The sequence below is a fragment of the Rhinopithecus roxellana genome, chromosome 11, assembly GCF_007565055.1.
Source record: "Rhinopithecus roxellana isolate Shanxi Qingling chromosome 11, ASM756505v1, whole genome shotgun sequence".
NCBI lineage: Eukaryota > Metazoa > Chordata > Mammalia > Primates > Cercopithecidae > Rhinopithecus > Rhinopithecus roxellana.
Genome location: NC_044559.1, coordinates 133,474,814 through 133,502,787, shown reverse-complemented (window position 1 = coordinate 133,502,787; position 27,974 = coordinate 133,474,814). Strand labels below are relative to the sequence as shown.

The 27,974-nt window shown below is 45.0% G+C and overlaps 2 protein-coding genes across 7 annotated transcripts in view; one reads left to right on the top strand and one right to left on the bottom strand.

Annotated features, from left to right (window-relative positions):
- The window catches only part of ASCC1 (activating signal cointegrator 1 complex subunit 1), a 118,860-nt gene extending 116,783 nt beyond the window's left edge, over positions 1–2,077 (bottom strand). For 3 of the 5 annotated variants that reach the window (XM_010373058.2, XM_030940434.1, XM_030940435.1), the window contains exon 1: positions 1,844–2,077. The gene's annotated coding sequence lies outside the window, so the exon portion shown is untranslated. Of the gene's footprint in view, positions 1–1,409; positions 1,661–1,843 lie in introns of those variants that run through there. The other 2 variants (XM_010373059.2, XM_030940433.1) reach the window with 2 other exon arrangements.
- ANAPC16 (anaphase promoting complex subunit 16) lies at positions 1,639–21,575 on the top strand. 2 transcript variants are annotated; one of them, XM_010373057.2, is made up of 4 exons: positions 1,639–1,776; positions 9,704–9,872; positions 17,161–17,235; positions 20,753–21,575. In XM_010373057.2, exons 2-4 carry the CDS (start codon positions 9,731–9,733, stop codon positions 20,866–20,868), a joined length of 333 nt encoding a protein of 110 aa, XP_010371359.1. In that variant the 5' UTR covers positions 1,639–1,776; positions 9,704–9,730; the 3' UTR covers positions 20,869–21,575. The 2 variants fall into 2 exon arrangements, with proteins under 2 accessions (XP_010371359.1, XP_030796296.1); XM_030940436.1 differs by having other exon boundaries at positions 1,697–1,869.
- Positions 21,576–27,974: the final 6,399 nt, after the last annotated feature.

Below are 27,974 nucleotides of genomic sequence, written 5' to 3'. Positions count from 1 at the left end.
AGATAAAGACAATGAGGGACATTTAATACACTTAACCATCCAGAAAAAAAAAAGCCCCTAAGTACTTTCAGAGGTGCTAGAAATTCATACCAAACAATCGGTTCCAGTTGCCTGTCAAAGCAGTAAATTAATAACAACTTAACCAATATGGTTCTCAGACCAATATACTGCTGAGGGGAGAAATCCAGTTTCTACAGGCCACTGCCCAACAATATGCACATCACTCACTGAGAAGCCAAGCTTCTGGTCACACCACTCAATGGATCCATAATTTAGGAAACAAATGTTCCTTACAGGCTAGCTGAGATTAAATTCAACCAATATTCCTACCACGTAGAGCTTAGTCTTGAAGCCCAAAATACTGAAGCGTTCCAAAGAAAACAAGTTGATCCTTACTAAATACACTAACGCTCAAGCCAACGTGGACGCGGTGGCTCACGTCTGTAATCCCAGCACTTCGGGAGGCCGAGGTGGGCGGATCATCTGAGGTCAGGAGTTCAAGACCAGCCTGGCCAAGATAGTGAAACCCCATCTCTACTGAAAATACAAAAAGTAGGGCCGGGCGCGGTGGCTCAAGCCTGTAATCCCAGCACTTTGGGAGGCCGAGACGGGCGGATCACGAGGTCAGGAGATCGAGACCATCCTGGCTAACACGGTGAAACCCCGTCTCTACTAAAAATACAAAAAAAAAACTAGTCGGGCGAGGTGGTGGGCGCCTGTAGTCCCAGCTACTCGGGAGGCTGAGGCAGGAGAATGGCGTAAACCCAGGAGGTGGAGCTTGCAGTGAGCTGAGATCTGGCCACTGCACTCCAGCCTGGGCGACAGAGCGAGACTCCGCCTCAAAAAAAAAAAAAAAAAAAAATACAAAAGTAGCCGGGCGTGGTGGCGGGCGCCTGTAATCCCAGCTACTCGGAAGGCTGATGTGGCACGAGAATCGCTTAAGCCTGAGAGGCGGAGGTTGCAGTGAGCTGAGATCGCGCCACCGCACTCCAGCCTGGGTGACAGAGCTAGACTTCGTCTCAAAAAAATAAATAAAATAAAATAATAATTGATGATTTGTGTGCTTACAGAACCAAGAAGAGGTTTTGTGAGAAATAACAACATAGAAGGTAAACCGACATGGATAGAGGAAAAGAGCACATCATTAGCAATAGTCGATGACATCACAACCCAGTGGTCTATTCCCTGAGGCCTCTAAAGTTCTCAATGAAAAAACACTTTCAAGGCGAAAGCTAAAAAAAAAAAAAAAAAGTTCCCCACAAAAGCAGACTAAGGTGAAAGTCGGGCCCTCAGAACAAGAGCTCCGGAAAAACAGGTAGTCGTCGCGGAGACAGCAAATGCAGCATCTACCTGTCCTACATGGCCCTGCGCTACGAGACTGCTCGGAAGGAAAGGCGGGAATAACCAACTTAACCCTGCTTCGAGGTGGTTTGGAGAGGAAGAGGAAAGCCGTGTCTTTCTGCAATATCGTGAGGGAAGCCGAGGACCCGAATCATCAAAGAGAAGGAGGCGAAGAGGACTAGGCGGCGGCAGGTAAACCAAAGTAGGGCGAGGAGGCAAAGAAGCCGGAATTCCTCTCCGCCAGCGCGTTCTCTGCTCCCCTCCTCGCGTCTCCGCCCCGGCCACGCCCACCACGGCACGGACGCGCGCACGCCGCCTTCGCCGCGGGCCCCTCCGTGGGGGCGCGAGCACGCCGCCGTCCTCGTCGTGCTGAGCGTGACCGCTCCGGCTGGTCCCGGGGGCGGGGCCGTAGAGAAAAGTGCTAAAGCCGCTGAGGTAAGAGGCCGAGGCTCAAGGGCCCTCAGGAGCTTGGTGAAAAGGGAGTTAACCCCTAGGATCCTACCTGAAGGGACTAGAAAAATGGAGAAGGTAGGAGGAGAAACAGGAGACTGCTGTAGCAGACGTGCGACAGGAAATTTTCTCAGGCCGGGTTTGACTGACTGCGCATGCGGGCCAAGAGTGGCGCCTGCGCAGTGGGACAGCGCCGATGGCGTCGTTTCCTGGGGACCCAGCTGGGTGGGAAACGTGGCTAGGAGTTAGCTTGGGAGCCGCTGGTGTTCTGGCCGCTCCCCTCTCTGGCCACTTTCTCTCCACGCCCACCCCACCCCCAGTTACAGCTGCGGCGTCTATTTGGTTTGGGTTGTAATCCAGCTGTTTTTAAGTGGAACGATTTTTTGATGATGGAATTTAATGATTGCTTGTAATGATTTGCCTTTGTACTAGGGTAGGAACTTTTAAGGAATTACTCTTTTTAAGAAAATAGGCATATATCTGTTAGAAAGGAAAGGAATTTATATTCATAAAACTATGAAGGCCGGGCGCGGTGGATCACGCCTGTAATCCCAGAACTTTGGGAGGCCGAGGCGGGCGGATCACGAGGTCAGGAGATCGAGGCCATCCTGGCTAACACGGGGTTTCACCGTGTTAAATACAAAACCAAATTAGCCGGGCGTGGTGGCAGGCGCGTGTAGTCCCAGCTACTCGGGAGGCTGAGGCAGGAGAATGGCGTGAACCCGGGAGGCGGAGCTTGCACGTCTCAAAAAAAAAAAAAAAAAAAAAAACTATGAATGCGAGGTCATCCCTGCCGTACATGAAGTAAATGTTTAAGCATCTTAGCTCGGACACAGCAATCTGTCCACAAAGCATCGTTACTCTCCTGTGAGGACCTCCACTGTCAGCCCCAACTTCCCTGACAGGGCCAAATCCCAGGATACTTCATCAGTATTTGTTCAACAAAACATTACTGAGCACCTCCGGTGGGCCTCGCAGACTAGTTGAAAATAGAGTTGTGCGAATAGATCTGCATAATGAGAAAAAAATCCGTAATGAACCAATACTGATGACACCACGCTTGTCTATCTCCTGCATGACCTTTGCTGAGCCCTGCGTTCTGTCATTTGTTCTTCATTCATTCATCCGAAATGCTCAGGAAGCACTGTGGAAACACTGTGACCCTGGTTCTGTGCTCGGCATTGAGGGTAGAAAGACTTCGAAGGTGGCAGGATGTTTCTTAAGATCATGAACCTTAAAATGAAAGTGTAGGCCGGGCGCAGTGGCTCACACCTGTAATCCCAGCACTTTGGGAGGCCGAGGCGAGCCGGATCACGAGGTCGGGAGATCAAGATTATCCTGGCTAACACGGTGAAAACCCGTTTCTACTAAAAAAAATACAAAAAATTAGCCGAGAGTGGTGGCGGGCGCCTGTAGTTCCCAGCAACTCGGGAGGCTGAGACGGGAGAATGGAGTGAACCCGGGAGGCGGAGCTTGCAGCGAGCCGAGATCGCGCCACTGCACTCCAGCCTGGAGTGCTTAAGAGAAGTTTACTTAATAGACCGAGATTCCGTCTCAAAAAAAAAAAAAAAAAAAAAAAAAAAATTGTAAAGTGCTTAATAGAAGGTATTGGCCCTCCTCCTGAGCAGATTCTTTCGCCTCTGGGAGCTTGCTGACTCAGATGGAGAGAATTAAGACTTTTTCCATGAGGTTTTTTCATAGTAAGTATGAAAAACTGGGATCTGCATAGGAAAAAACACTCAGGAGTTAACTCTCTGTTAATGATTTTGAATAGCCAAGATTTATGAAGTGTTTACTAAGCCTGTAACCGTTCCAAGTGTTTTACGTGTATTAATTAATCTTTGTCACACCTGTGTGAGGTAGGTAATGTTATTACAGGTTGAGTATCCTTAATCTAGAAATCCAAAATCCTCCAAAATTTAAAACTTTTGAGCACTGATGGGATGGTCAAAGGAAGTGCTATTTGGAGCATTTTGAATTTTAGATTTTCGGATTTGGGAGGCTTAATCATTAAGTATAATGCAAATATCCCAAAACCTGGAAAAAAATCCGAAATCCAAAATACCTCCAGTCCCAAGCATTTCGGATGAAGGGTACTCAACCTGTTTCCCGTTTTGCAGATAAGACAACCAAGGAACAAAAAGATCCCGGAGGGGGAGGCGGACGTGGAGGTTGCAGTGAGCCAAGATCGTGCCGTTGCACTCCAGCCTGGGCAACAAGAGCGAAACTCCATCTCAAAAAAAAAAAAAATGCCAGAAGTTGCAATTTTTTACATTTTTGCCATCAGACCTTGGCAATGACCTTGAGCAGTAGGATATAAATAACTCCCACATGCTTAGCGTTTCAATAATGGAACACTAGGCATAAATGGGTGAAATGATTTGTCCACAGTCTTGCAGCAAGTAAGTAGCAAAACCAGAACTCAGAGAGGCTTCATAATCTTACCCACTATGCTGCTTTACCTTGCACATGACAAATGACATGCCAACAAGCCATTGCTTCAGAATGTCACAGCAGATAAGCTAAAATTGTCTCTACACCTCAGTTTTATTTTTTCATGTATAAAATGAGGAAGTTGGGTTAGATGACTTTTAAGGAATCTGTGGTTTCTGTGAAATACTTAATTCACTCAGCAAACATTCACTGAAATGAACAGCTATTTCCTTACTATAGGCCAGGTGTTATGTTTGGTTCTGGTGATCAGTTAATGCCTGCCCTGAGAGCAGTTACAACCTAGGGTTTATTAGTTTTGCTTTACTCTCATTTACCACTTGCTGGTAGCGTTCAAAATTTAACTGAAATCTTTAGAGCTAGAAGTTATTTAGGTTTATCCTTCCACCTCAGCAGAAAACTGCTTATTTAAAGTTAGCTTTGTGCTAATTCTGTGCTCCAGTTTTTAACCCTGGCTGTTTTGTGTATGGAACGATAGTAGTTCTGAGAGTGTGAAAGAAAACAGGATGAAAGGGAATTCCTTTGATTATATTCAGCTTAGAAGTCACATTGTGGCTACCTTTTGAAGCTGTCCTCACTCTAGCAGTTGCTTGGGTGCTCTGCTGAGCACCTGACTTCAAAATATAAAGTATAAAGCATTTGCAACTGAATAGAGCATTTATCAGGGTGTAGGAAAAATAGAGTTTTAAATCTTAGGTAAGATATATACAGTTCACCGTGGGTTCTACTCTGAACTGATGGGAAATAAAGACTGAGCTACTCTCCAAAAGGTGGCTAAGTTGTCTGTATACTTTATTTGAATCCCACCAGGTATTCACTTAGAGATTTGGACCTGATCCCTTACTGCTTAAGTTCAAAAACAATTCAAAAACTTGTCAGGTTATATTTTGACCCAGTGTATTCCGGAAGATTGGATATTAATCTAACTCCAAAAGATGTTGCCTCTGTGGATATGAGTACAATTTGGAAAGTTATCAGAGCTCAGAGAAAAAAGGAAGAGTGATCTAATAACAAGATTGAAAATGTCAGCTGAGCAGAGTGGCTCAGGCCTATAGTCCCAGCACTTTGAGAGACTGAGGTGGGAGAATCACTTGAGCTCAGGAATTGGAGACCAGCCTGAGCAACACAGTGAGACTTCATCTCCACAAAAAATAAACAAAATTAGTGGGGTTTGGTGGCACGCGCCTGTAGTCCCAGCTACTCGCGAGACTGAGGTGAGAGGATAATTTGTACCCAGGAGGTCAAGGCTGGAGTTAGCCAAAATCGTGCCACTGCATTCCAGCCTGAGAAACATAGTGAGACTCTGTCTCCAAAAAAATAAAATAAAATAAAATGTCATTAATCAATTTGCATTTTTGCTGACAGTCTTGTTATAATAGCTGTCCTACCGTTGTTCCCGGTTCCCACTTCACTATTAATCAGTATTACTTATAGACGTGATGAAATCAGAAACCAAGCTCTGCTTCTCTAACAACCTTAAATCTTCATCACAAAATTAAGCAAACAGAACAGCCAGTGTTTCAAGACATACTGTATCATTTTCCTTACTAGGAAACTGGATTTTATGTATATAAATTTTATATTTGTATTTCATTTCCTCACTTTTTTCTATTTTCAAAAAACATGGCCAGGTGCGGTGGCTCACGCCTGTAATCCCAGCACTTTGGGAGGCCAAGGCGGGTGGATCACCTGAGGTCGGGAGTTCAAGACCAGCCTGACCAACATGGAGAAACCCCATCTCTACTAAAAATACAAAATTAGCCGGGCATGGTGGCGCATGTCCATAATCCCAGCTACTTGGGAGGCTGAGGCAGGAGAATTGCTTGAACCCGGGAGCCAGAAGTTGCAGTGGGCCGAGATTGCGGCACTGCACTCCAGCCTGGGCAACAAGAGGGAAATTCTGTCTCAAAAAAAAAGAAAAGAAAAGAAAAAAACATAAATTTCAACCAGGCATGGTGGCTCACACCTGTAATCTCAACACTTTGGGAGGCCAAGGTGGGAAAATTGCTTGAGACAGGAGATCTGTACCAGCCTGGGGGCAACATGGTGAGAAGTTGTCTCTACTAAAAGTAAAAAAAATAGCTGGGCATGGTGGAATGCACCTGTGGTCCCAGCGACTTGGGAGGTTGAGAGGTTGGAGGATTGCTTGAGCGCAGGAGATTGAGGCTGCAATAGCCATGATCACGCCACTGCACTTCAGCCTGGGTGACAGAGCGAGAGCCTGCCTCAAAACAATAGGTTTCAACTTTTTTATAATAAATATGTTCATTTTGCAACTAGCAAAAAAAAAAAAAGAAAGAAAGAAAAAAATTCAGTCTGGTCTAGGTACGATGGTGTTTCCACTAACTGATCACCACCAGTTACAGATATCTTTGTTTCTTTTCCACTCCCGCTGCTTCACCTGACTGGCCAAAAAGCAAAAAACAAAAAAAAAAAACAGCTCAGCTAAAATTCTGTCTGACCATTATAGAGGAAAATTCATTTTACAATCCGTTTTCCTCCCCCCCACCCCCGCTCCCCGAGATGGAGTTTTGCTCTAGTGGCCCAAGCTAGAGTGCAATGGCACCATCTCGGCTCACTGCAACCTCCATCTCCTGAGTTCAAGCTATTCTCCTACCTCAGCCTCCCAAGTAGCTGGGATTACAGGCACCTGCCACCATGCCCAGCTCATTTTTGCATTTTAGTAGAGATGGAGTTTCGCCATGTTGACCAGGCTGTTCTTGAACTCCTGACCTTAGGTGATCTGCCTGCCTCGGCCTCCCAAAGTGCTGGGATTACAGGCGTAAGCCACCAGCGTACAATCCTTTTTGAAGTCCTTTCTTCTAATTGGGTTAAAATTCACATAACATAAAATTAACCACTAGCCATTTTAAAGTGTACGAATCAATATAAAGTTATTTTTAATCTAAATACTAGAACTTTATCCATTACAGCAGCCAATAGCCACATGTGGCTACTTAAATTTTAATTAATATTAAATAAAATTTAAAATACAGTTCTTCAGTCATACCAGTTTATAGGTGCAACATGAAGCTCGTGGCTACCATATTGTGCAGTGCAGAAATAGAACACTGGAACATTTCCGTCATGGCAGGAAAGTTCTATTAGACAGCGTGTCACTAAACCTTTTTTTTTTTTTTTTTTTTTTGGAGACGGAGTCTGCTCTGTCACACAGGCTGGAGTGCAATGGAGTGATCTCAGCTTACTGCAACCTCCACCTCCCAGGTTCAAGTGATTCTCCTGCCTCAGTCTGCTGAGTAGCTGAGGCTACAGGTGCCCACCACCACAGCCGGCTAATTTTTTTGTTTGTTTGTTTTTGAGATGGAATCTCACTCTATTACCCAGGCTGGAGTGCAATGGTGCAATCTTGGCTCTCTGCAACCGCCGCCTCCCGGGTTCAAGCGATTCTCCTGCCTCAGCCTCCTGAGTAGCTGGGATTACAGGCGCACACCACCATGACCAGCTAATTTTTGTATTTTTAGTAGAGATGGGGTTTCACTGTGTTGGCCAGGCTGGTCTCGAACTCCTGACCTCGTGATCTGCCCGCCTCGGCCTCCCAAAGTGCTGGGATTACAGGTGTGAGCAACCGCACCTGGCCATTTTTTCTTTAAAAAATACTGTATACACTTTTTAGAGAGCTGAGCGCAGTGAGACTTTGGGAAAAAAGGTGGGAGGATCACTTGAGACCAGGAGTTAAAGACCAGACTGACTGGGCATGATGGTTCATGCCTGTAATCCCAGCACTTTGGGAGGCCGAGGAGGGCAGATCACGAGGTCAAGAGATGGAGACCATCCTGGCCAACATGGTGAAACCCCATCTCAACTAAAAATACAAAAATTAGCTGGGCGTGGTGGCGGCGCTTGTAGTCTCAGCTACTCAGGAGGCTGAAGCAGGAGAATCGCTTGAACCTGAGAGGTAGAGGTTGCAGTGAGCAGAGATCATGCCATTGCACTCCAGCCTGCCGACAGAGTGAGACTCCGTAAATAAATACGTACGTACATACATATATACATGCCAGACTGGGCAACATAGCAAGACCTCATCTCTGTTTTTAAAAAAAATGGAAAGAGGCCAGGTGCAGTGACTTATGTCCGTAATCCCAGCACTTTGGGAGGCCAAGGCAGGTAGATCACCTGAGGTTAGGAGTTCGAGACCAGGATGGCCAATGTGGTGAAGCCCCGTGTCTGCCAAAAATACAAAAATTAGATGGGCACAGTGGCTCATGCCTGTAATTCCAGCTACTTGGGAGGCTGAGACAGGAGAATCGGAGAATCGCTTGAACCTAGGAAGTGGAGGTTGCAGTGAGCTGCTATCGTGCCACTCTAGTATGGGTGACAAGAGCAAGACTGTGTCTCAAAAAAAAAGAAAAAAAGGAAATAAAATACTATATACACTTTTTAGAATTTTTGGTAAAGTCGTGTAAGCTTCTGTGGCAAAGAGAGTGTTTGTTTTGAACTTTAGTAAGGTGTCGTGTTCAGGACAGTTTTCTCTATAACATTTGCATTTTTTGATATGAAATAAGGTTAAACACTCACAGGTGCTCTGTTCATAATAGGCAGTGATTTCCAAGATTGTTTCCTGAACTTTTTGTTCCGGTTTTGGGACGCCACCAAGTGATAAGTTTGGGTATTACATTTGAATGAAAAGGTTAATTTTTTGTGTGTGTTTTGTTTTTTTTTGAGAGAGAGAGTCCTGCTCTGTCACTCAGGCTCACTGCAACCTCTGCCTCCCGGGTTCAAGCGATTCTCTTGCGTCAGCCTCCCGAGTAGCTGGGATGAGAGGCACCCACCACCACGCCTGGCTAATTTTTTTGTAATTTTAGTAGAGACAGGGTTTCGTCATGTTGGCCAGGCTGGTCTTGAACTCCTGACCTCAGGTGATCTATCTGCCTCCACCTCCCAAAGTGCTGGGACTACAAGCATGAGCCACTGTGCCTGGCCAAAAGTTAATTTTTAATGAGAAGGCCCAATAGGTATTTCCTAACTAGTTCCCCTTCCCTGGGAACAGAACACAGTGTTACTCTGGAATTTTATTTGGAAAATATTATAATTTCTTGATGTGGCTTGATCAGGATGTATCCAAGACAAACTGTCCTGTGAAGTGTGATGCTTTTATCCTCATATAACTTATTTCCTCAGTCAAATCTCTGCCTTGGCACTGCCATATCACCCCTTCATAACTCATAAATCACCCACAGTCAATCTCAGTTGACATAAACAGTTTGCTAATGGTAGGAATTCGTGTTTTAAGTAGATATACTATTCTTAAGCTTATTTTCAGTTCAAAACCTGACGGATATTTTGGCCTGAGACATCAATAAAATATCGTGAAAGTAGAGAGGACAGAAAAACGGGGAGCTAACTCTACAAAACTGCATGCTGACCCTTACGGCAGCTAGAATGAAATGTTGTCACTCTCACTTCCATAAACTTGCCAATTGCTGTTTTTCTTTCTCTGTAGTGAAGTAAGAACTCTGCTAGAGAGGAAATGGCTGCTTCATCATCATCCTCCTCAGCTGGTGGGGTCAGTGGAAGTTCTGTCACTGGATCTGGTTTCAGTGTCTCAGACCTTGCCCCACCACGGAAAGCCCTTTTCACCTACCCCAAAGGAGCTGGAGAGATGTTAGAAGGTGATCTCATGCTGCTTTCTGAATAATTGGTTTCAGACCTGCAATGAATATTAATTGTAAAGAAGCTATTAAGTGGATTAAAGATGAGTTTGCCCTGATTTCAGCTCTACATTTCATCTCTTGTCCCCATCTCAAAATAATATATTTAAAAACAGTCTTGCTCCAGAATCAGAATGTTGGAGCTGAAAAGGACTTTGGAAATCAAGGAAGTCATCTAAAGTTATTTAGATCCAGAAAAGTTAAGTGATTTAACCAGGTTAAAGGCAGAGGTAGGGGTGGGCACTCTGGCTCATCCATGTTATCCCAGCACTTTGGGAGGCCGAGGCAGGCGGATCACTTGAGGCCAGGAGTTCGAGACCAACCTGGCCAACAGTGAAACCCCCATCTCTACTAAAAATACAAAAATTAGCCGACCATGGTGGTAGGCGCCTGTAATCCCAACTACTGGAAAGGCTGAGACAGGAGAATCACTTGAACCTGGGAGGTAGAAGTTGCCGTGTGCTGAGATCATGCCACTGCACTCCAGCCTGGGCAACAAAATGAGACTCTGTCTCAAAAAAACAGAGTTGGCCGGGCACGGTGGCTCACGCCTATAATCCCAGCACTTTGGGAGGCCGAGGCGGGCGGATCACGAGGTCAGGAGATCAAGACCATCCTGGCTAACATGGTGAAACCCCTTCTCTACTAAAAAATACAAAAAAAAATTCGCTGGGCATGGTGGCAGGTGCCTGTAGTCCCAGCTACTCCGGAGGCTGAGGCAGGAGAATGGCGTGAACCCGGAAGGCAGAGCATGCAGTGAGCCAAGACCGAGCCACTGCACTCCAGCCTGGGTGACAGAGCGAGACTCCATCTCAAAAAAAAAAAAAAAAAAAACAGAGTCAGCACTGAATCCAGGAATTCTCTTGACCTCCTACTCCAGTTTGCTTTATCCTGGCAGCTGTCTACCTCCCATGGTAGTAGGTTTGATGTGTTTTTTTATAGTATGATTAATCTACAGATAGATTCACCCTGTCAGAAAGGTTCTAAGAGGGAATAAAAGCTAATGCAGTGCCCTTTTATGTGAACATGACTCCTGACCCACTGCAGCATGATGCTGTGTGGTTTTTCTAGCACCAGAGCCAGATTTGCATCAAATCATTCACTATCTTGTTCAGCATCATTGGCTGACTGACTGGCCAAGATCAGGGTACAGGCTGTAACCATGTCATTTGAAGAGCTAGACTAATAATTCTTACCAGGAGGCATAAAAATCACCTGAAGAGTTTACTTAAAATGCACATTTCTGGCCAGGCACTGTAGCTCACGCCTGTAATCCCAGCACTTTGGGAGGCCGAGGCGGGTGTATCACCTGAGGTCAGGAGTTCGAGACCAGCCTGCCCAACATGGTGAAACCCTTTTCTCTACTAAAAATACAAAAATTAGCCAGGCATGGTGGCGTGTACCTGTAATCCCAGCTAATCGGGAGGCTGAGGCAGGAGAATCACTTGAACCCAGAAGGCAGAGGTTGCGGTGAGCCAATATCATGCCACTGCAGTCCAGCCTGGGTGACAGAGCGAGACTCTGTCTCAAAAAAATAAATAAATAAATAAATAAAATGCATATTCTGGGCCCACCTTAGAGCTTCTGAATTAGTCTAGGGTGTAGTTCAGGAGTTCATTTTTTACCAGCATCCAGGCCCTTCTCATGAAGGCAGTCTTCCATATTTTGAAAAACACTGGGACCAGAAGTGGCTCAAACCTAAAATTTCAGCATTTTGGGAAGCCAAGGCATGAGGATTGTTTGAGCCCAGGAGTTCAAGGTTGCAATGAGCCATGATCATGCCACTGCACTCCAGCCTGGGTGACAGAATGGGACTGTGTCTCAAAAAATAATAATAATAAATTTTTTAAAAGCATTGGGAGGCCGGGTGCAGTGGCTCACACCTATAATCCCAACATTTTTGGAAGGCCAAGGCAGGCAGATCACAAGGTCAGGAGGTCAAGACCATCCTGGCTAACATGGTGAAACCCCATCTCTACTAAAAATACAAAAAAAAGTTAGCTGGATGTGGTGGCGCACGCCTGTAGTCCAGCTACTCGGGAGGCTGAGGCAGGAGAATCACTTGAACCTGGGAGGCAGAGGTTGCAGTGAGCCGATAACGTGCCACTGCACTACAGCCTGGCAACAGAGCAAGACTCTCTCGAAAAAAAAAAAAAGCTTTGGGGAATAACCTATTAAGGATTCAAAATTTACTTGATTCTAGCATTTTAGTGCTTAATTATATATTGATCTTTTTTCCTTTATTGCAATTTTTTGGTTGTTGTTTTGTTGTTGTTGTTGTTGTTGAGACGGAGTCTTGCTCTGTTGCCCAAGCTGGGGTGCAGTGGCTCAATCTTGGCTCACTGCACCTTCTGCCTCCCAGGTTCAAGTGATTCTCCTGCCCCAGCCTCCCAAGTAGCTGGGATGACAGGTGCCCACCACCACACCTGGCTAATTTTTTTGTATTTTTAGTAGAGACAGTGTTTCGCCATGTTGCCCCGGCTGGCCTTCAACTCCTGACCTCAAGTGATCTGCCCACCTTGGCCTCCCAAAGTGCTGTGATTACAGGCATGAGCCACTGTGCCTGGCCTTAATATTTCAAATTTACACAAATGTATTTTTAAACTAATCTAGGAATATCTGTGACAAAGATACAAACCATCGGCCAGGCATAGTGGCTCACACCTGTAATCCCAGCACTTTGGGAGGCTGAGGCAGGCAGATTGCTTGAACCCAGGAGTTCGAGACCAGCCTGGGCAACATGATGAAATCCTGTCTCTAGAAAAAATACAAAAATTAGCTAGGTGTGATGGCATGTGGCTGTAGTCCCAGCTACTTAGGAAGGTGAGGTGGGAGGTTCACCTGAGCCCGGGAGGTGGAGGCTGCAGTGAGCTGTGATTGCATCACTGCACTCCAGCCTGGGTGATGGAGACCTTGTCTCAAAAAAAAAAGAAAAGATACAAACTATAGTTGGCCTTGGGGGTGATGAATAATCAGAAATAATAAAAAGAGTTATGGGTTAAGCCCAAAATCATTTGTGACAGGAAACCACCGGGGGACTCTGGGACCGTAGAGCTCCCTAGCATTGGTTTGGGTTATGACTAGTGGTGAGGTAGATGACCAGGTAGCATATGTAATTAGTGATATATATACTTCTCTCTTTGCCTTTTTATTTTCTTTAATTGTGTTAACTAAATACTCAAGTTAGTATTACTGAGTCTGGTTGGAAGTAGTGAACAATTGGGGCCCTGTTACCATATTTGGTGCTAAAACTGTATTATGACTTCATTTATATGCAGCAGAGATCTAGTATCGAGGAAGTTTCCCACAAAACAAATCAAAAGTGGGAGACATTTAAATTGCTTCATGAGTTTTATAGCAGCAGAAGAATCAGTATTCAATAATGTAACTCTAAGATTAAAGTCATTTAAATTTTAGCTATAAGAGGAATTTAATACAGGAGGTACCTCCACAGTCTCAAAGCTATCAGCATTCTTTGTCAGTATACACCAAATTATGTGGAGATACTGAAGAAGAAAGGCTTCTGAGATTAGTCTGAATGTTGACGTTCTAATGAGTTATAGATCTATCCATTTTTATTCCATCTCAATATGCTTCATGGAGAAATGTGTTGGGTCTCTGTTGTAGGATACATTTATAGTGAGTATAAATACACAGTGCACAGTTTTGATTGTGTTTCTTAGATTTCAAGTTTTACCGATAATCTTAAAGCTGCTTACACTTAAAGACTGTGAAAAATAATGTAGAGATAGCAACCCCTAAACCCATTTAATATTCTTGGTCAAATCAAGAATATTAAATTGAAAAGAGTACTCTTAATGTAAGGATGTTGGATTTGGAAGCATTTTCTACCATGTTTATAGGTGATACTATTCTGTTATACAATAAATCTAACACACATGTACCTGACCAGTAATAGTTTAATAGAATATGAAAATAGAGGCCAGGCATGGTGCCTCACACCTGTAATCCCAGCACTTTGGGAGGCCAAGGCGGGCAGATCACCTGAGGTCAGGAGTTTGAGACCAGCCTGACCAATATGGTGAAACCCGGCCTCTACTAAAAATACCAAAATAAAAAAAAGCATCGTGGCATGCGCCTGTAGTCCCAGCTACTCGGGAGGCTGAGAGAATTGCTTGAACCCAGGAGGCGGAGGTTGCAGTGAGCTGAGATCATGCCACTGCCCCCCAGCCTGGGTGACAGAGCGAGACTCCATTTAAAAAAAAAAAAGAATATGAAAATAGAGCACAGGGTTGCCTGTCAAGAGTAAGGAACAAAACTAGTTAGGAATCAAGGATGGATGCTGTTTTTAATCTCAGCAGGTTCAACTTGATGTTTTATCCTCATGAGTCTAGTACAGTAAACCCAAATCATCTGTAGTTAACCTTGTGAATTAACTTTTTTGTGCCTCTGCTGTCTGAGAACAGACACCTCACATAAGCAGCAGTTTTCAGCATTCTCCTGCCCTTGACCAAAATTGTCCTCACCCAGTTATTACTGAGCGCATTAAAGACTGCCTTCCAGCCCATCAGTGGCTATATTTTAGAGACATTGTAGCCACTGAAGTATAAATTATCTGGCATTGTCTAATTTCCTACTGTGAGGTAATATTCTTTTTAATGTATTTGTTACCATCCTAATTTATTGGATTTGGGGATGGTGTTAGATTTGGGTAATTTACTGAACTTTTCCCTGTTTATAACCTTTGCCTGTCCCTTACGAGGAAAGCTGATGTATTGCTACTTGCTGTGTTACAAAGGGTTTGATTACAGTTTCTAAATGGAAGAGATTGCCCCCAACTGACTCTGCTCTCCAGGCTTTAGACTGGTACTGATATCACATCTAATAGGGTGGCTAAGAAGCAGTTGGACTTTGTGGTTAATAGGGAGCTGCAAATCAGCAAAAGTGTGTTCCACAGGCATATGGTGTGGTAGAGTGACATGCAGAGGTGCCTTTTTGAAAGTTTAGCTTATATCCTTTTGCTTTGAAGTTCATTACCAAGGAAAATATGCAAATATCACAACTTAACCATTTTATCCTAATGGTGCCTGTGATTAAATATAAGTGAGAGGGGGCACTTCCAGGAGCTTCCATATACATGTTGGCCTGATCCTTATAGCCCATAATTCCCACTGCCATGTGTATAATCCTAAAGTTCAGGATCAAACCACCTGGGAAGTAAACTCTATCTATGCTTTCCTCTTTCTAAAATAAAGTATGAGTTATAATTGGACTTTTTAAGCAAGAGTATGAATAGGATGATGACTACTGACATACCGTTTACACAGAAGACCTATAATAAATTACATCTTTGGTGTCAAATGTTCTCAACAGTCCCTCTTCCTGTCATGGAATTTGTAGTTACTTGCTGTTCATTGCTCTTATCTAAAAAAAAAAAAAACTCAGTTATGTATTACCTTGTCTAGATCTTTAAACTGGATTGTCAGTGTAATAGTTAATTTTTTTTTTTTTTTTTAGATGAATTCTCACTCTGTCACCTAGGCTGGAGTGCAGTGGCACCAGCTCAGCTCACTGCAATCTCTGCCTCCACACCCAGCTATTATTTTGTCAATTTAAAATGAAAATATTTATTTGCCCAGTTTGGTGATCAGCAGCTCAGAAGTAACTTATATTCAACCAGAGAAATGGGATGGGGTGGAGAAGATGGGATCATATCCCGTATCACACAATATGTTTAAAAGAGGTTTGAAGGCCGGGCATGGTGGCTCATGCCTGTAATCCCAGCACATTGGGAGGCCAAGGCAGGCAGATCACCTGAGGTCAGAAGTTCGAGACCAACCTGGCCAACATGGCGAAACCCTGTCTCTACTAGACAATATAAAAATTAGCCAGGCGTGGTGGCAGGCGCCTATAGTCCCAGCTACTCTGGAAGCTGAGGCAGGGAGAATTGCTTGAACCCAGGAGGTGAAAGTTGCAGTTAGCCAAGATTATACCACTGTACTCCAGCCTGGGCAATAGAGTGAGACTCGGTCTCAAAAAAAAAAAAAAGTTTGAATTTACAGAATGTAACACTCTCTCTGAAGAATATAAAGAGTATACATCCCAATAATTATACTTTCATTTTTTTCTTTTTCTCTCTTTTTTTTTTTTTTTTTTTTTGATCACTTTGAAGACAATATTGGAAGGATGCCCTCTTGGTTATATATTCAAGCTCTTTGGATACAGTAGCTATAGTTGTTTTTTTTTTTTTGTAATTGGTTATTGTGACTTCTGAAATAAGATCTCCCTTGTGTGAAACTCAGCATGAGGCCAGAATGTGTTAGTCCTGTCTCCTTGCCACTTAATACCTTGCCAACACAACAACCCATGACTGATGGGTGAATGCTTGAGGCCTAGTAGTGCTGACATGAAGTACTGCCTGAAAAAGGACAGCTGTGTCCGCTCTCCCCATTTGTTTTAGGATTTTTGCAATAAGGTACATCCCCCAAATGGTTTCTGCTACCCTTTTAAAAATCAAATGTTTCTACATGAGCCATAAATTTTTGAGAATATGTTTTGCTGTATCAGCTCTTGCCTGACAAGGAATAACATGAACTAGCTTGTGTTTCATGATCATCTTCCAAGTGCTGTGGCAACTGAGTTGGCCACTTCTTATTGGGCAGTTCTTGGCACCAGTACAATGCTAGGTTCTGAACTTGCACCATACTCTTATCATCATCCAAATTGCAGTGTTTTGGTTCAGTTGGAAAATCAAGGTTACAGTTTGCGTTCACAGAATGAAATTTCCCGGCAGTGCTCTATGTTTATCAGAGTGATGTAATTTGATATATTAAAAATCAACAATTGTTTTTTCCTTAGCTTTGTTTTTTAGACTGAAAATGATTTGGAGTTTTGGTGAACCTTTATATTTTGATACCACAGGAGCCAGCCACATGGCCAAATGTGTCAGCTGCCAGTGTTTGCTTGACATACAGGAGAACATTAAGGAACTCTTAGGTTGGGAAGAGGGAAGTGTTGACCAGGACATCAGACTGAGGTTTCTTGTTTTTGTTTTTTTAAACACTATTTTTAAACTCTTAAGTAGAGGGACTATTTTAATATTCTAGGTATAGAATAAATAGCTTTTATAACAGTCTTAGTTCTAAATGAAACAGATCCCATCTTTGTAAACACTGAGAACTAGACCCTGAATGTAGAAGCAGGGGAAAGAAGAAACAAGTTTACTTGGTTTATCAGAAGCCATAAAACCCTTACAGCAGATTAAAACCTTTTCTCCTTTTGTTTGTAGATGGCTCTGAGAGATTCCTCTGCGAATCTGTTTTTAGCTATCAAGTGGCATCCACGCTTAAACAGGTGAAACATGGTAAGCACATGAGTGTTGTGTACTTGACTGTGAGAATAAATTTGCTGGGGGTTGGATGAGGCTGTGACAAAAACCCCCAAACTCAGCAAGGCTATTTTAGTGGACTTCCTAAATTTAAGAACATTCTAGGTCTTAATCTAGTCATAATGTCCACATTGAGCCTTAAGGTTGGGGCCGGGTGCAGTGTAATCCCAGCACTTTGGGAGGCCGAGGCAGGTGGATCACTTGAGGTCAGGAGTTCGAGACCAGCCTGGCCAACATGGTGAAACCGCATCTCTACAAAAAAAAAAAATTAGTCAAGCATGGTGGCACACACCTGCACTCCCAGCTACTTGGGAGGCTGAGGTGGGAGGATCACTTGAGCCCGGGAGGTTGAGGCTGCAATGAGCTGGAATCGCACCACTGCACTCTAGCCTAGGCAACAGAGTGAGACCCTGTCTGAAAAACAAAAAAGTTGGTTGTCCAGGGAGTCAGTGCTTCCTGCTCCTCTTGTGTTGCTGTTTTTTGTTTGTTTGTTTGTTTGTTTGTTTGTTTGTTTGTTTGTTTTGAGACGGAGTCTCGCTCTGTCGCCCAGGCTGGAGTGCAGTGGCCAGATCTCAGCTCACTGCAAGCTCCGCCTCCCGGGTTTACGCCATTCTCCTCCCTCAGCCTCTGGAGTAGCTGGGACTACAGACGCCCGCCACCTTGCCTGGCTAGTTTTTTGTATTTTTTAGTAGAGACGGGGTTTCACCATGTTAGCCAGGGTGGTCTCGATCTCCTGACCTCGTGATCCGCCCGTCTCGGCCTCCCAAAGTGCTGGGATTACAGGCTTGAGCCACCTCGCCCGGCCTTGTGTTGCTTTTTCCTCTCCTGTCCGAAACTTCCTTTTACTGTTGTCCTCCACTGGTTACCATCATCATCTCCAAGTATTTGTACGATACCTCCTGGTCTATCTATACTCTAACATCCTGGTAACACCTTTTCTGTTACATTAAGCCTCACTAGGCCTTCATTTCTGTATCAACAAACTGTGTTCCCCCACCAGACCATTTCTCCATTGAAACATTATGTAGGGATAAAAGCTGTAATTGCCTCTAATGCTAGGATTTTAGTCCATAAATCACTATGGCATAGAGGATGCGTACTTTTTTTAAGAACAGAGCACATCCGGGCCGGGTGCAGTAGCTCACACCTCTTATCCCAGCATTTTGGGAGGCTGAAGCAAGAGGACTGCTTGAGCCCAGGAGTTCAAGACTGACCTGGGCAACATGGTGAGAACCCATCTCTAAAAAATATATAAATATATATATATATAAATTAGTAGAGAGTGGTGGCACATGCCTGTGGTCCCAGCTACTTGGGAGGCTGGCGTGGGAGGATCGCTTGAACCCAGGAGGCATACTCCAGCCTTCGTGACAGAGTGAGACCCTGTCTCTAGAAAAAAAAAGAATAGGGCACATCCTGAAAATGTGATCATTTTATTTTAAAATGACTTTTTTATTTTTTGAGATGGAGTCTCTCACTGTCTCCCGGGCTGGAATGTAGTGGCATGATCATGGCTCACTGCAACCTTCGCCTCCTGGGTTCAAGTGATTCTCCTTCCTCAGCCTCCCAAATAGCTGGGACTTCAGGCACCCACCACCACGCCCAGCTAATTTTTGTATTTTTAGTAGAGACGGGGTTTCACCATGTTAGCCAGGATGGTCTCAATCTCTTGACCTTGTGATCCACCTGCCTTGGCATCCCAGAGTGCTGGGATTACAGGCATGAGCCACCATGCCCAGTCTAAAATGACTTTTAACATTAGAAGAAACTCCGACTTAAAAAAAAAAAAAAAAAAGGCCAGGTGCTGTGGCTCACGCCTGTAATCCCAGCACTTTGAGAGGCCGAGGCAGGTGGATCACAAGGTCAGGAGATCAAGACCATTCTGGCTAACACGGTGAAACCCCGTCTCTACTAAAAATACAAAAAAATTAGCTGGGCATAGTGGCAGGTGCCTGTAGTCCTAGCTACTCGGGAAGCTGAGGCAGGAGAATGGTGTGAACCCGGGAGGCGGAGCTTGCAGTGAGCCGAGATCGCGCCACTGCACCCCAGCCTGGGCAACAGAGCAAGACTCCGTCTCAAAAAAAAAAAAGAATAGGCCGGGCACAGTGGCTCACGCCTGTAATCCCAACACTTTGGGAGGCCGAGGCAGGCGGATCACCTGAGGTCAGGAGTTCGAGACCAGCCTGACCAACATGGAGAAACCCCATTTCTACTAAAAATACAAAATTAGCCAGGCATGGTGGCGTATGCCTGTAATCCCAGCTACTCGGGAGGCTGAGGCAGGAGAATCGCTTGGACTCGGGAGGCAGAGGTTGCAGTGAGCTGAGATCATGCCATTGTACTCCAGCCTGGGCAACAAAAGTGAAACGCTGTCTCAAAAAAAAAGAGAAAAAAAAACTAAGTTTCTGACCAGCCTAGAATAAGACCCCAGGCCGGGCGCGGTGGCTCAAGCCTGTAATCCCAGCACTTTGGGAGGCCGAGGCGGGTGGATCACGAGGTCAGGAGATCGAGACCCTCCTGGCTAACATGGTGAAACCCCGTCTCTACTAAAAATACAAAAAACTAGCCGGGCGCGGTGGCGGGCGCCTGTAGTCCCAGCTACTCGGAGGCTGAGGCAGGAGAATGGCGGGAACCCGGGAGGCGGAGCTTGCAGTGAGCCGAGATCGCGCCACTGCACTCCAGCCTGGGTGACACAGCGAGACTCCGTCTCAAAAAAAAAAAAAAAAAAAAGAATAAGACCCCATTATGAGAATTTTGAGGGTCAGGCACAGTGGCTCACGTCTGTAATCCCAGCACTTTGGGAGGCCGAGGCAGGCAGATCACCTGAGGTCAGAAGTTCGAGACTAGCCTGGCAAACATAGTGAAATCCCATCTCTACAAAAATACAAAACTTAGCCGGGCCCTGGTGGATGCCTGTAGTCCCAGCTACTCGGGAGGCTGAGGCGGGAGAATCACTTGAACCTGGGAGGCAGATGCTGCAGTGAGCTGAGATGGCGCCATTACACAGCAACCTAGGCAACAAAGCAAGTCTCCGTTCCCCCGCAAAAAAAAAGAGAGAATCTTGAGGGGAAAAAAAATCCATCTAGAAATTGACTTTTTTTTTTTTTTTTTTTTGATACGGAGTCTCACTGTCTGTCGCCAGGCTGGAATGCAGTGGCACAATCTTGGTTCACTGCAACCTCTGCCTCCAGGGTTCAAGCGATTCTCCTGCCTCAGCCTCCCGAGTAGCTGGGACTACAGGCGCATGCCACCACATCTAGCTAAATTTTTTGTATTTTTATAGAGGCGGAGTTTCACCATGTTGGTCAGGATCATCTCGATCTCTTGACCTCGTGATCCGCCCGCCTCGGCCTCCCAAAGTGCTGGGATTACAGGCATGATCCACCGCACTCAGCCTAGAAATTATTTTTATACCAGTCATCATCTTGGTGGCTGGTGGCAGTCTCATGAGTAATACATTGTTGTATAGTATTCTCTCCTTGACTCTTTACAGATCAGCAAGTTGCTCGGATGGAAAAACTAGCTGGTTTGGTAGAAGAGCTGGAGGCTGACGAGTGGCGGTTTAAGCCTATCGAGCAGCTGCTGGGATTCACCCCCTCTTCAGGTTGATGCTGCCTGGATGGTGGTGTCTGGTGTGCAGCAAGTGCAAAGCCAGTGGGGGACTTTCCCACAGCTTGCGTAGCCATCCAGAGATCCACAGCTACGTCGCTGAATTGTTAATGCACATTTGTACTTGGTTTCTCTATATCTGTTCACAGGCAACAAATACTTATATGTATGATCTTTCAGGGAATATTTTGTTTATTTGTTTTTAAAAGTATTGGGAATCAGATTAAGACAGTCGGTTTCAGAGAACCAGGAGGTTTGGGGTTAAGAGATACTTAAAAATTTTCACAAGCCAGGTAGGGCATATATCAGATTTGGCCAACTGATTGGCATCTGTCCTGTCATCCATACGGTGCCTGGAAATATTCACCAGTCAAGGTCAAGGTCAGCATCTGTGGTTAAAAATACAGCATTCTGACCTAAAAAAGTTATTTTGCAGATGAATGTGATTTCAACTCAGGAGCTATCCAAATGAGGATTAAATATTCTTTTTTTTTCCTATTTTTGGACATCAATTCTATAGATTCTAACTTTTTCTAACCTCTTCTTGACATGCCAAATGCTGGCAAAAAGAAGTGCTTTTTGGATATGGCAGCACTTGTAAAAATAAAGCAGTAAGCAAAATCCTTTTAAACACAGAAGTCCTGAGTTCTTCTCATTGGTGGACTCAAGCAATTCTGTAGCAAATAAATCCTTTGAAAGAGCTCCAAGTAGGTGGCTTTATCCTTTCAAAATCTCAGGGATTTGGGATGAGGCAAAGAGGTCAAATTACTTTTTAGAAGAAGAGAATCTAAAAACCGTTTCTCCTAAACAAATGGTAGACTGGCTTTACTTAAGGGATATGTGTCTTTATAGGAATACATGAATTTATCTTATTGATATTTAAGTAGATTTTTTTTTTTTTTTTTTTTAAGAAACAAGGTCTTGCTGTGTTGCCCAGTTGGTCTTGAACGCCTGGCCTCAAGAGATCCCCCCCCACCCCCGCCCGCACCTCGGCCTCCAAAGCGCTGGGATTACAGGCATGAGCCACCATGCCTGGCCTCAAGTAAGTTTTTATACCATGATAGGGAAAAACCTGGAAGGCTAAGAGATGTACTTAGTTTTCCCTCATGGGACCCCACGTTCCACAGTAAACAACTGGGGTAATCATGTATTACCTTGTATGCAAATTTTGCCTTAGACAGCATTTGTCTGTTCCTTATTAATGACCTGCACCTAATCTGCTTAGAGTTGCTTAATTATACGTAAATATAATCCCAGTAGCAATTAGCCTTAATCCGAAGAGTTCAAAATGTTTAACACGTTCTACCTGACGGGAGGTGGTGACCTCATTCAGTCGGTTAAGAGCCTGAGCCCTGTGAAGTTAAACACCTGCTCATTGTCACATAGCCCAGGCAGAAGAAAATCTCAGAACTTGGAATAGATCCCAGTTGCCTGATAGTTCATCTCATTATTGCCTTTAAAGCAAATTGGAGACTCGGCACAGTGGCTCCCACCTTTAATCCCAGCACCTGGGGAGGCCGAGGTGGGTGGATCACTAGAGATCAGGAGTTCAAGACCAGTCTGGCCAACATGGTGAAACTCGGTCTTTATTGAAAACACAAAAATTAGACAGGCGTGGTGGCACACGCTTGTAATCCCAGATACTCAGGAGGATCGCTTAAACCCGGGAGGTGGAGGTTGCAGTGATTGCACCATTGCACTCCAGCCTGGGTGACAGAGCGAGACTCTGTCTCAAAAAAAATAAAAATGAAAAAAAATCAGAGCACAAGAAGTACCAGTCCAACTCACCTTTTCCATATTAACAATTCTCAACTAAAAGAAGTTCCAGGTCGGGCGCAGTGGCTCAAGCCTGTAATCCCAGCACTTTGGGAGGCCGAGACGGGCGGATCACGAGGTCAGGAGATCGAGACCATCCGGGCTAACACGGTGAAACCCCGTCTCTACTAAAAAATACAAAAAACTAGCTGGGCGAGATGGCGGGCGCCTGTAGTCCCAGCTACTCGGGAGGCTGAGACAGGAGAATGGCGTAAACCCGGGAGGCGGAGCTTGCAGTGAGCTGAGATCCGGCCACTGCACTCCAGCCTGGGCGACAGAGCAAGACTCCGTCTCAAAAAAAAAAAAAAAAAAGTTCCATATTCGAAAGCATTTTAGTTTTTTAACAGTACTTATTAGCATCAACCATCTTAATAATCAAGGGAAAAATTAAAAATACCTAGACTGCAATAAACCTTTAAATCGGATTTTCAGTGAGAATTTAGAAGCAATCACTACCTTTCTCTTGCTTCATTTGTATAACCATGCAGCACAGGCACTGTGTTACCTCATCTTTACGCTTTGGTATTTGAACTTATTACAGAGTTTTTTCTCTAAATTGGATGTTTCTTAATATGACCTTGGAAACTGAAGTGATCTTAGCATTAAACAAAAATGCTTTCTGAAACACCTTTCCCATTGATCACTTAGCTGCTATTTTAGTCTTACCAAGAATAAGACTCTCACAATTTTTTAAAGAGAGTACCTCCCTTTCTGTACCTTTCTGTCAGTCATTATGTTGCATCGTCCACAATGCCTGTTACCATGCTTTGGGCTCAAAGATGGTCCCAGTTGCTCATCTGTCATCTGTTATCTCTTGTGCCAGTCAGTCACAGGCATGAATTATAATCCTCTGAATAACACAGCAAGATACATAATACCCCCTAATATAGAAAAGGAACTTGAAGCCCAGAGCAAGTGTCACTTGCCAAGGCTGTGACGCAGCTAAGTTAATGGCCAAATCTGGACTTCAGTTCAACTTGGCCAGAATCCAAAGCAGCTTCTTTTAGGTCCACTATGCCACATCCCAGCAAACCCAACCCAGCACACTGTATTAGGAAAAATCCTAAAACTTTTGATGAAATGGTAGAATGAAGTAACTACCTGGAGAAAATAAGCCTTCCGTTACCTTCCCTCCTCCCTCCTAGGGCTTGACGAAAAGAGATCTCGAGCATGAGGAAGGAACGGCTTCCTCAGAAACAGACAGGAATTAGCTGTATGTTGGCTTCTGCATACCCTCTTAAAATTCAATATGGGGCCAGACGCGGTGGCTCACGCCTGTAATCTCAGCACTTTGGGAGGCCAACGTGGGCGGATCACCTGAGGTCAGGAGTTCGAGACCAGCCTGACCAACATGGAAAAACCTTGTCTCTACTAAAAATACAAAATTAGCCGGGCATGGTGGCGCATGCCTATAATCCCAGTTACTCGGGAGGCTGAGGCAGGAGAATCACTTGAACCCGGGAGGCAGAGGTTGCAGTGAGCCGAAATCAAGCCACTGCACTCCAGCCTGGTGACAGAGCGAGACTCTGCCTCAAAAAAAAAGATTGTTCATGTCAGTCTGACATATAATTCTATATAACTGTTTTGTCTCATGATGATGAGCTATCAACAATAAAATAGCTAGTTTTAGTCATACAAAAAATATCCCGTTTTGACTTCACAATTATCCAGAATCAGCTTTAAAGTCCAGAATTTTTACTAATACACAAACGTGTTATTGATTACTGCCATCCCATAGCTGACACACTGGAATGACAGTGTCTGGAAACTAAATCAAGATCCTGACCCAAGGATCTCTCTTTATCTGCCCATTTACTTGCAGCCTGTGGCTCCCCTTCCCCCACATGACCAGGAGTCCTGGAATCTGCTGTTCCCAGTCAGAGTGCCAGATACTGAAGTGGTAGAAACTTTGGGCCTTACGGCTAGGACTTTCACCTCTGTAAAGGGAAGGGGCCAGAGCTGGGAGATTCCTGTCATCCAGAGGAAAAGGAGGAAGCTGCTTAAGAAGCTGACGCCCTTTTGGGCAAATGTAGGAAATGTTACACTTAAGGCTGGGCATGGTGGCTCACACCTGTAAGTCCAGCACTTTGGGAGGCCAAGGCAGCCAGATCACCTGAGGTCGGGAGTTCGAGACCAGCCTGACCAACATGGAGAAACCCCATCTCTACTATAAATACGAAATTAGCTGGGCGTGGTGGCGCATGCCTCTAATCCCAGCTACTCGGGAGACTGAGGCAGGAGAATCGCTTGCACCCAGGAGGCAGAGGTGGTGGTGAGCCGAGATCGTGCCATTGCACTCCAGCCTCGGCAGTGAGAGTGAAACTGTCTCAAAAAGAAAGAAGAGAAAAGAAAGACTACACTTAGAGGAGGCTGCTTTGCCTCTCCCTGTCCTTTTGCCAAAGCACCTAACTTTGCCGAAAATATCTTGCCACACCTTTTAATTGCCTAAAGTTCAACCAAAACCAAGCCTTTCATTTCATAAAAGAGGTAAGTCTTACATAACAGGTACTTGGGAGAGTTAAAAGCTTGGGCTACAGGCAGACTGTAATGATACCAGATCTTTTCCTGTTTTCCCAGAGCTGAGTTTGGGATGGAGATTGCATCAAAGGAGCCTGATGCTTTGCCACTAGCCTTCTGTGCATATTTATTAGCATCTGGTCAAAGAGAGGGTCTCAGAATTGTAGAACTGAAAGAGACCTTAAAGGTCATCTAGGCCGGGCGCGGTGGCTCACGCTTGTAATCCCAGCACTTTGGGAGGCCGAGACGGGCGGATCACGAGGTCAGGAGATCGAGACCATCCTGGCTAACACGGTGAAACCCCGTCTCTACTAAAAAATACAAAAAACTAGCCGGGCGAGGTGGCGGGCGCCTGTAGTCCCAGCAACTCGGGAGGCTGAGGCAGGAGAATGGCGTGAACCCGGAAGGCGGAGCTTGCAGTGAGCTGAGATCCGGCCACTGCACTCCAGCCTGGGCGACAGAGCAAGACTCCGTCTCAAAAAAAAAAAAAAAAAAAAAAAAAAAAAAAAGGTCATCTAGTTCACCCCTCATTTACATATAGGAAGTAGGGATGTTGTTTGTCTGGTTTACTGCTGCATCCTCAGTACCTAGGATACTACTTGGCACATAGTAGGTATATCATAGGTCTCTGCTGAGTGAATGACATAGGAATTTGTGTGTTACCTTTATTTTAGAAGCTACTAGCTATTTCTAAGCCAGGCGCTATGGCTTACACCTATAATCCCAGCACTTTGGGAGGGCGAGGCTGGAGGATCACCTGAGGTCAGGAGTTCAAGACCAGCCTGGCCAACATGGCAAAACCCCGTCTCTACTAAAAATACAAAAATTAGCCGGGTGTGGTGGTGGGTACCTGTAATCCCAGCCTCATGGGAGCCTGAGGCAGGAGATTGGTTTGAACCTGGGAGGGAGATTGCAGTGAGCCAAGATCACTCCACTATACTCAAGCCTGGGTGACAAAGTGAGATTCCGTCTCAAAATAAATAAATAAATAAATAAAAGAAACTACTAGCTATTTCTAGGGCAAAATCTATAGTGGAGTAATCCCTGAGGTAATTCAGATAGTTAAAAGACTGTCACCCAGATCTCAGCCCAGAGGTCCTATAACGTCACCCTGACAGGTGAAGGCTGTGGAACAAATGGAAGCTGTTCGAAAGCATTCATATCTCATATGATCCCATCCGTGCGATGAGCCAAGGCAGAGGGCACCGGTGGTTCCCTACCGTCATGGGCTCTGGCCATGGGCCTGGTGGGAGGGTCATATGTCAGCATCTACAACCTAGTCTCACCTCACAGGCACTCGAATTTCTCCTGTCTGTCAAGTTTCCCAAGGAGGAGTTTTCCCAAATCAGCCTGGTTCTTTTTATAATATAAGCTGTTTAGAGGCCAGGCATGGTGGCTAACGCCTGTAATTCCAGCATTTTGGGAGGCCAAGGCGGGCAGATCACCTGAGGTCGGGAGTTCTAGGCCAGCCTGGCTAACATAGTGAAACCCCATCCCTAATAAAAATACAAAAATTAGGTGAGGCCAGGTACGGTGGCTCACACCTGTAATCCCAGCACTTTGGGAGGCTGAGGTGGGCAGATGACCTGAGGTCAGGAGTTTGAGACCAGCCTGGTCAATGTGGCGAAATTCTGTTTCTACTAAAAGTACAAAAATTAGCTGGTGTGGTGGTGCACATCTGTAATCCCAACTACTCAGGAGGCTGAGGTGGGAGAATCTCTAGAACCTAGGAGCCAGAGGTTGCAGTGAGCCGAGATCATACCACTGCACTCCAGCCTGTGAGACAGAGTGAGACACTGTCTCAGAAAAAAAAAAAAAAAAATAGCCATGTATGGTGGCACACACCTGAATCCCACTTACCCAGGAGGCTGAGGCAGGAGAATCTGTAGAACCTGGGAGGTGGAGGTTGCAGTGAGCCAAGACCACACCACTACATTCCAGCCTGGGTGACAGTGAGACTCTGTCTCAAAAAAAAAACCCTGTTTAGAGCAGGTAATGAAACAACATACAATTTGTTACCTTTAGTCTGTCATTCTTTTCAGCAGACACTTAGCACTGTGTGTCTAGTGTGTGCTAGATGCCAAGGATATGCTGTAAAACAAGACCCAGTCATCAACCTCAAGAAGTTTACAAATAAATATTAAGAGGGGCAGAAAGGTCATTTAAAGTGTAGTAACTGCTCTAATAGGGACAGCATGAGGTGCTGGACAATACCACAGCAGAGACAACTAATCCAGCTGAGCCAGGCATCAGAGAAGGCTTTAATGAAGGATGAGGTTTAGGCTGAGACCTGAAGGAAAAGTAAGTGGGGTGGGAAGGAAGGACTTTATACGTGGAGGGAATACAATTTTCAGAGGCCCAAGGGTGGGAAAGGGCATCCTACTTTTGTAGGGCTGCGAGTGGTTCATTATGATTGACTCATAGGTGATAAGGGCAAGAATAAGGCAGAGGGTAGGACTCGTGGGCTCTGCTAAGGAATCTGAAATTCAACCAGAGGACAGTGGGGAACCACTGAAGAACTTGAGGCAGGAGCATGACAAGATCTGGTTATACTTCAGATAATTTACTGGGAGGCAATGGTGGAGAATTGGTGGTGGCGAGAGCCAGATTCCTTAGGAAGCCTTTGAGGTCATCCAGGTAAGAGATGACTATAGGCCAAATTAAAGATGAGCGCAGGCCGGGCGCAGTGGCTCAAGCCTGTAACGGGCGGATCACGAGGTCAGGAGATCGAGACCATCCTGGCTAACACGGTGAAACCCCCGTCTCTACTAAAA

Coding starts and splice junctions, on each gene's coding strand:
- ANAPC16 (XM_010373057.2), top strand. CDS start 9,731: ATGGCTGCTTCATCATCATCCTCCTCAGCTGGTGGGGTCAGTGGAAGT. Junction 9,873..17,160: donor AGCTGGAGAGATGTTAGAAG/GTGATCTCATGC, acceptor TTTTGTTTGTAG/ATGGCTCTGAGAGATTCCTC. Junction 17,236..20,752: donor GCTTAAACAGGTGAAACATG/GTAAGCACATGA, acceptor GACTCTTTACAG/ATCAGCAAGTTGCTCGGATG.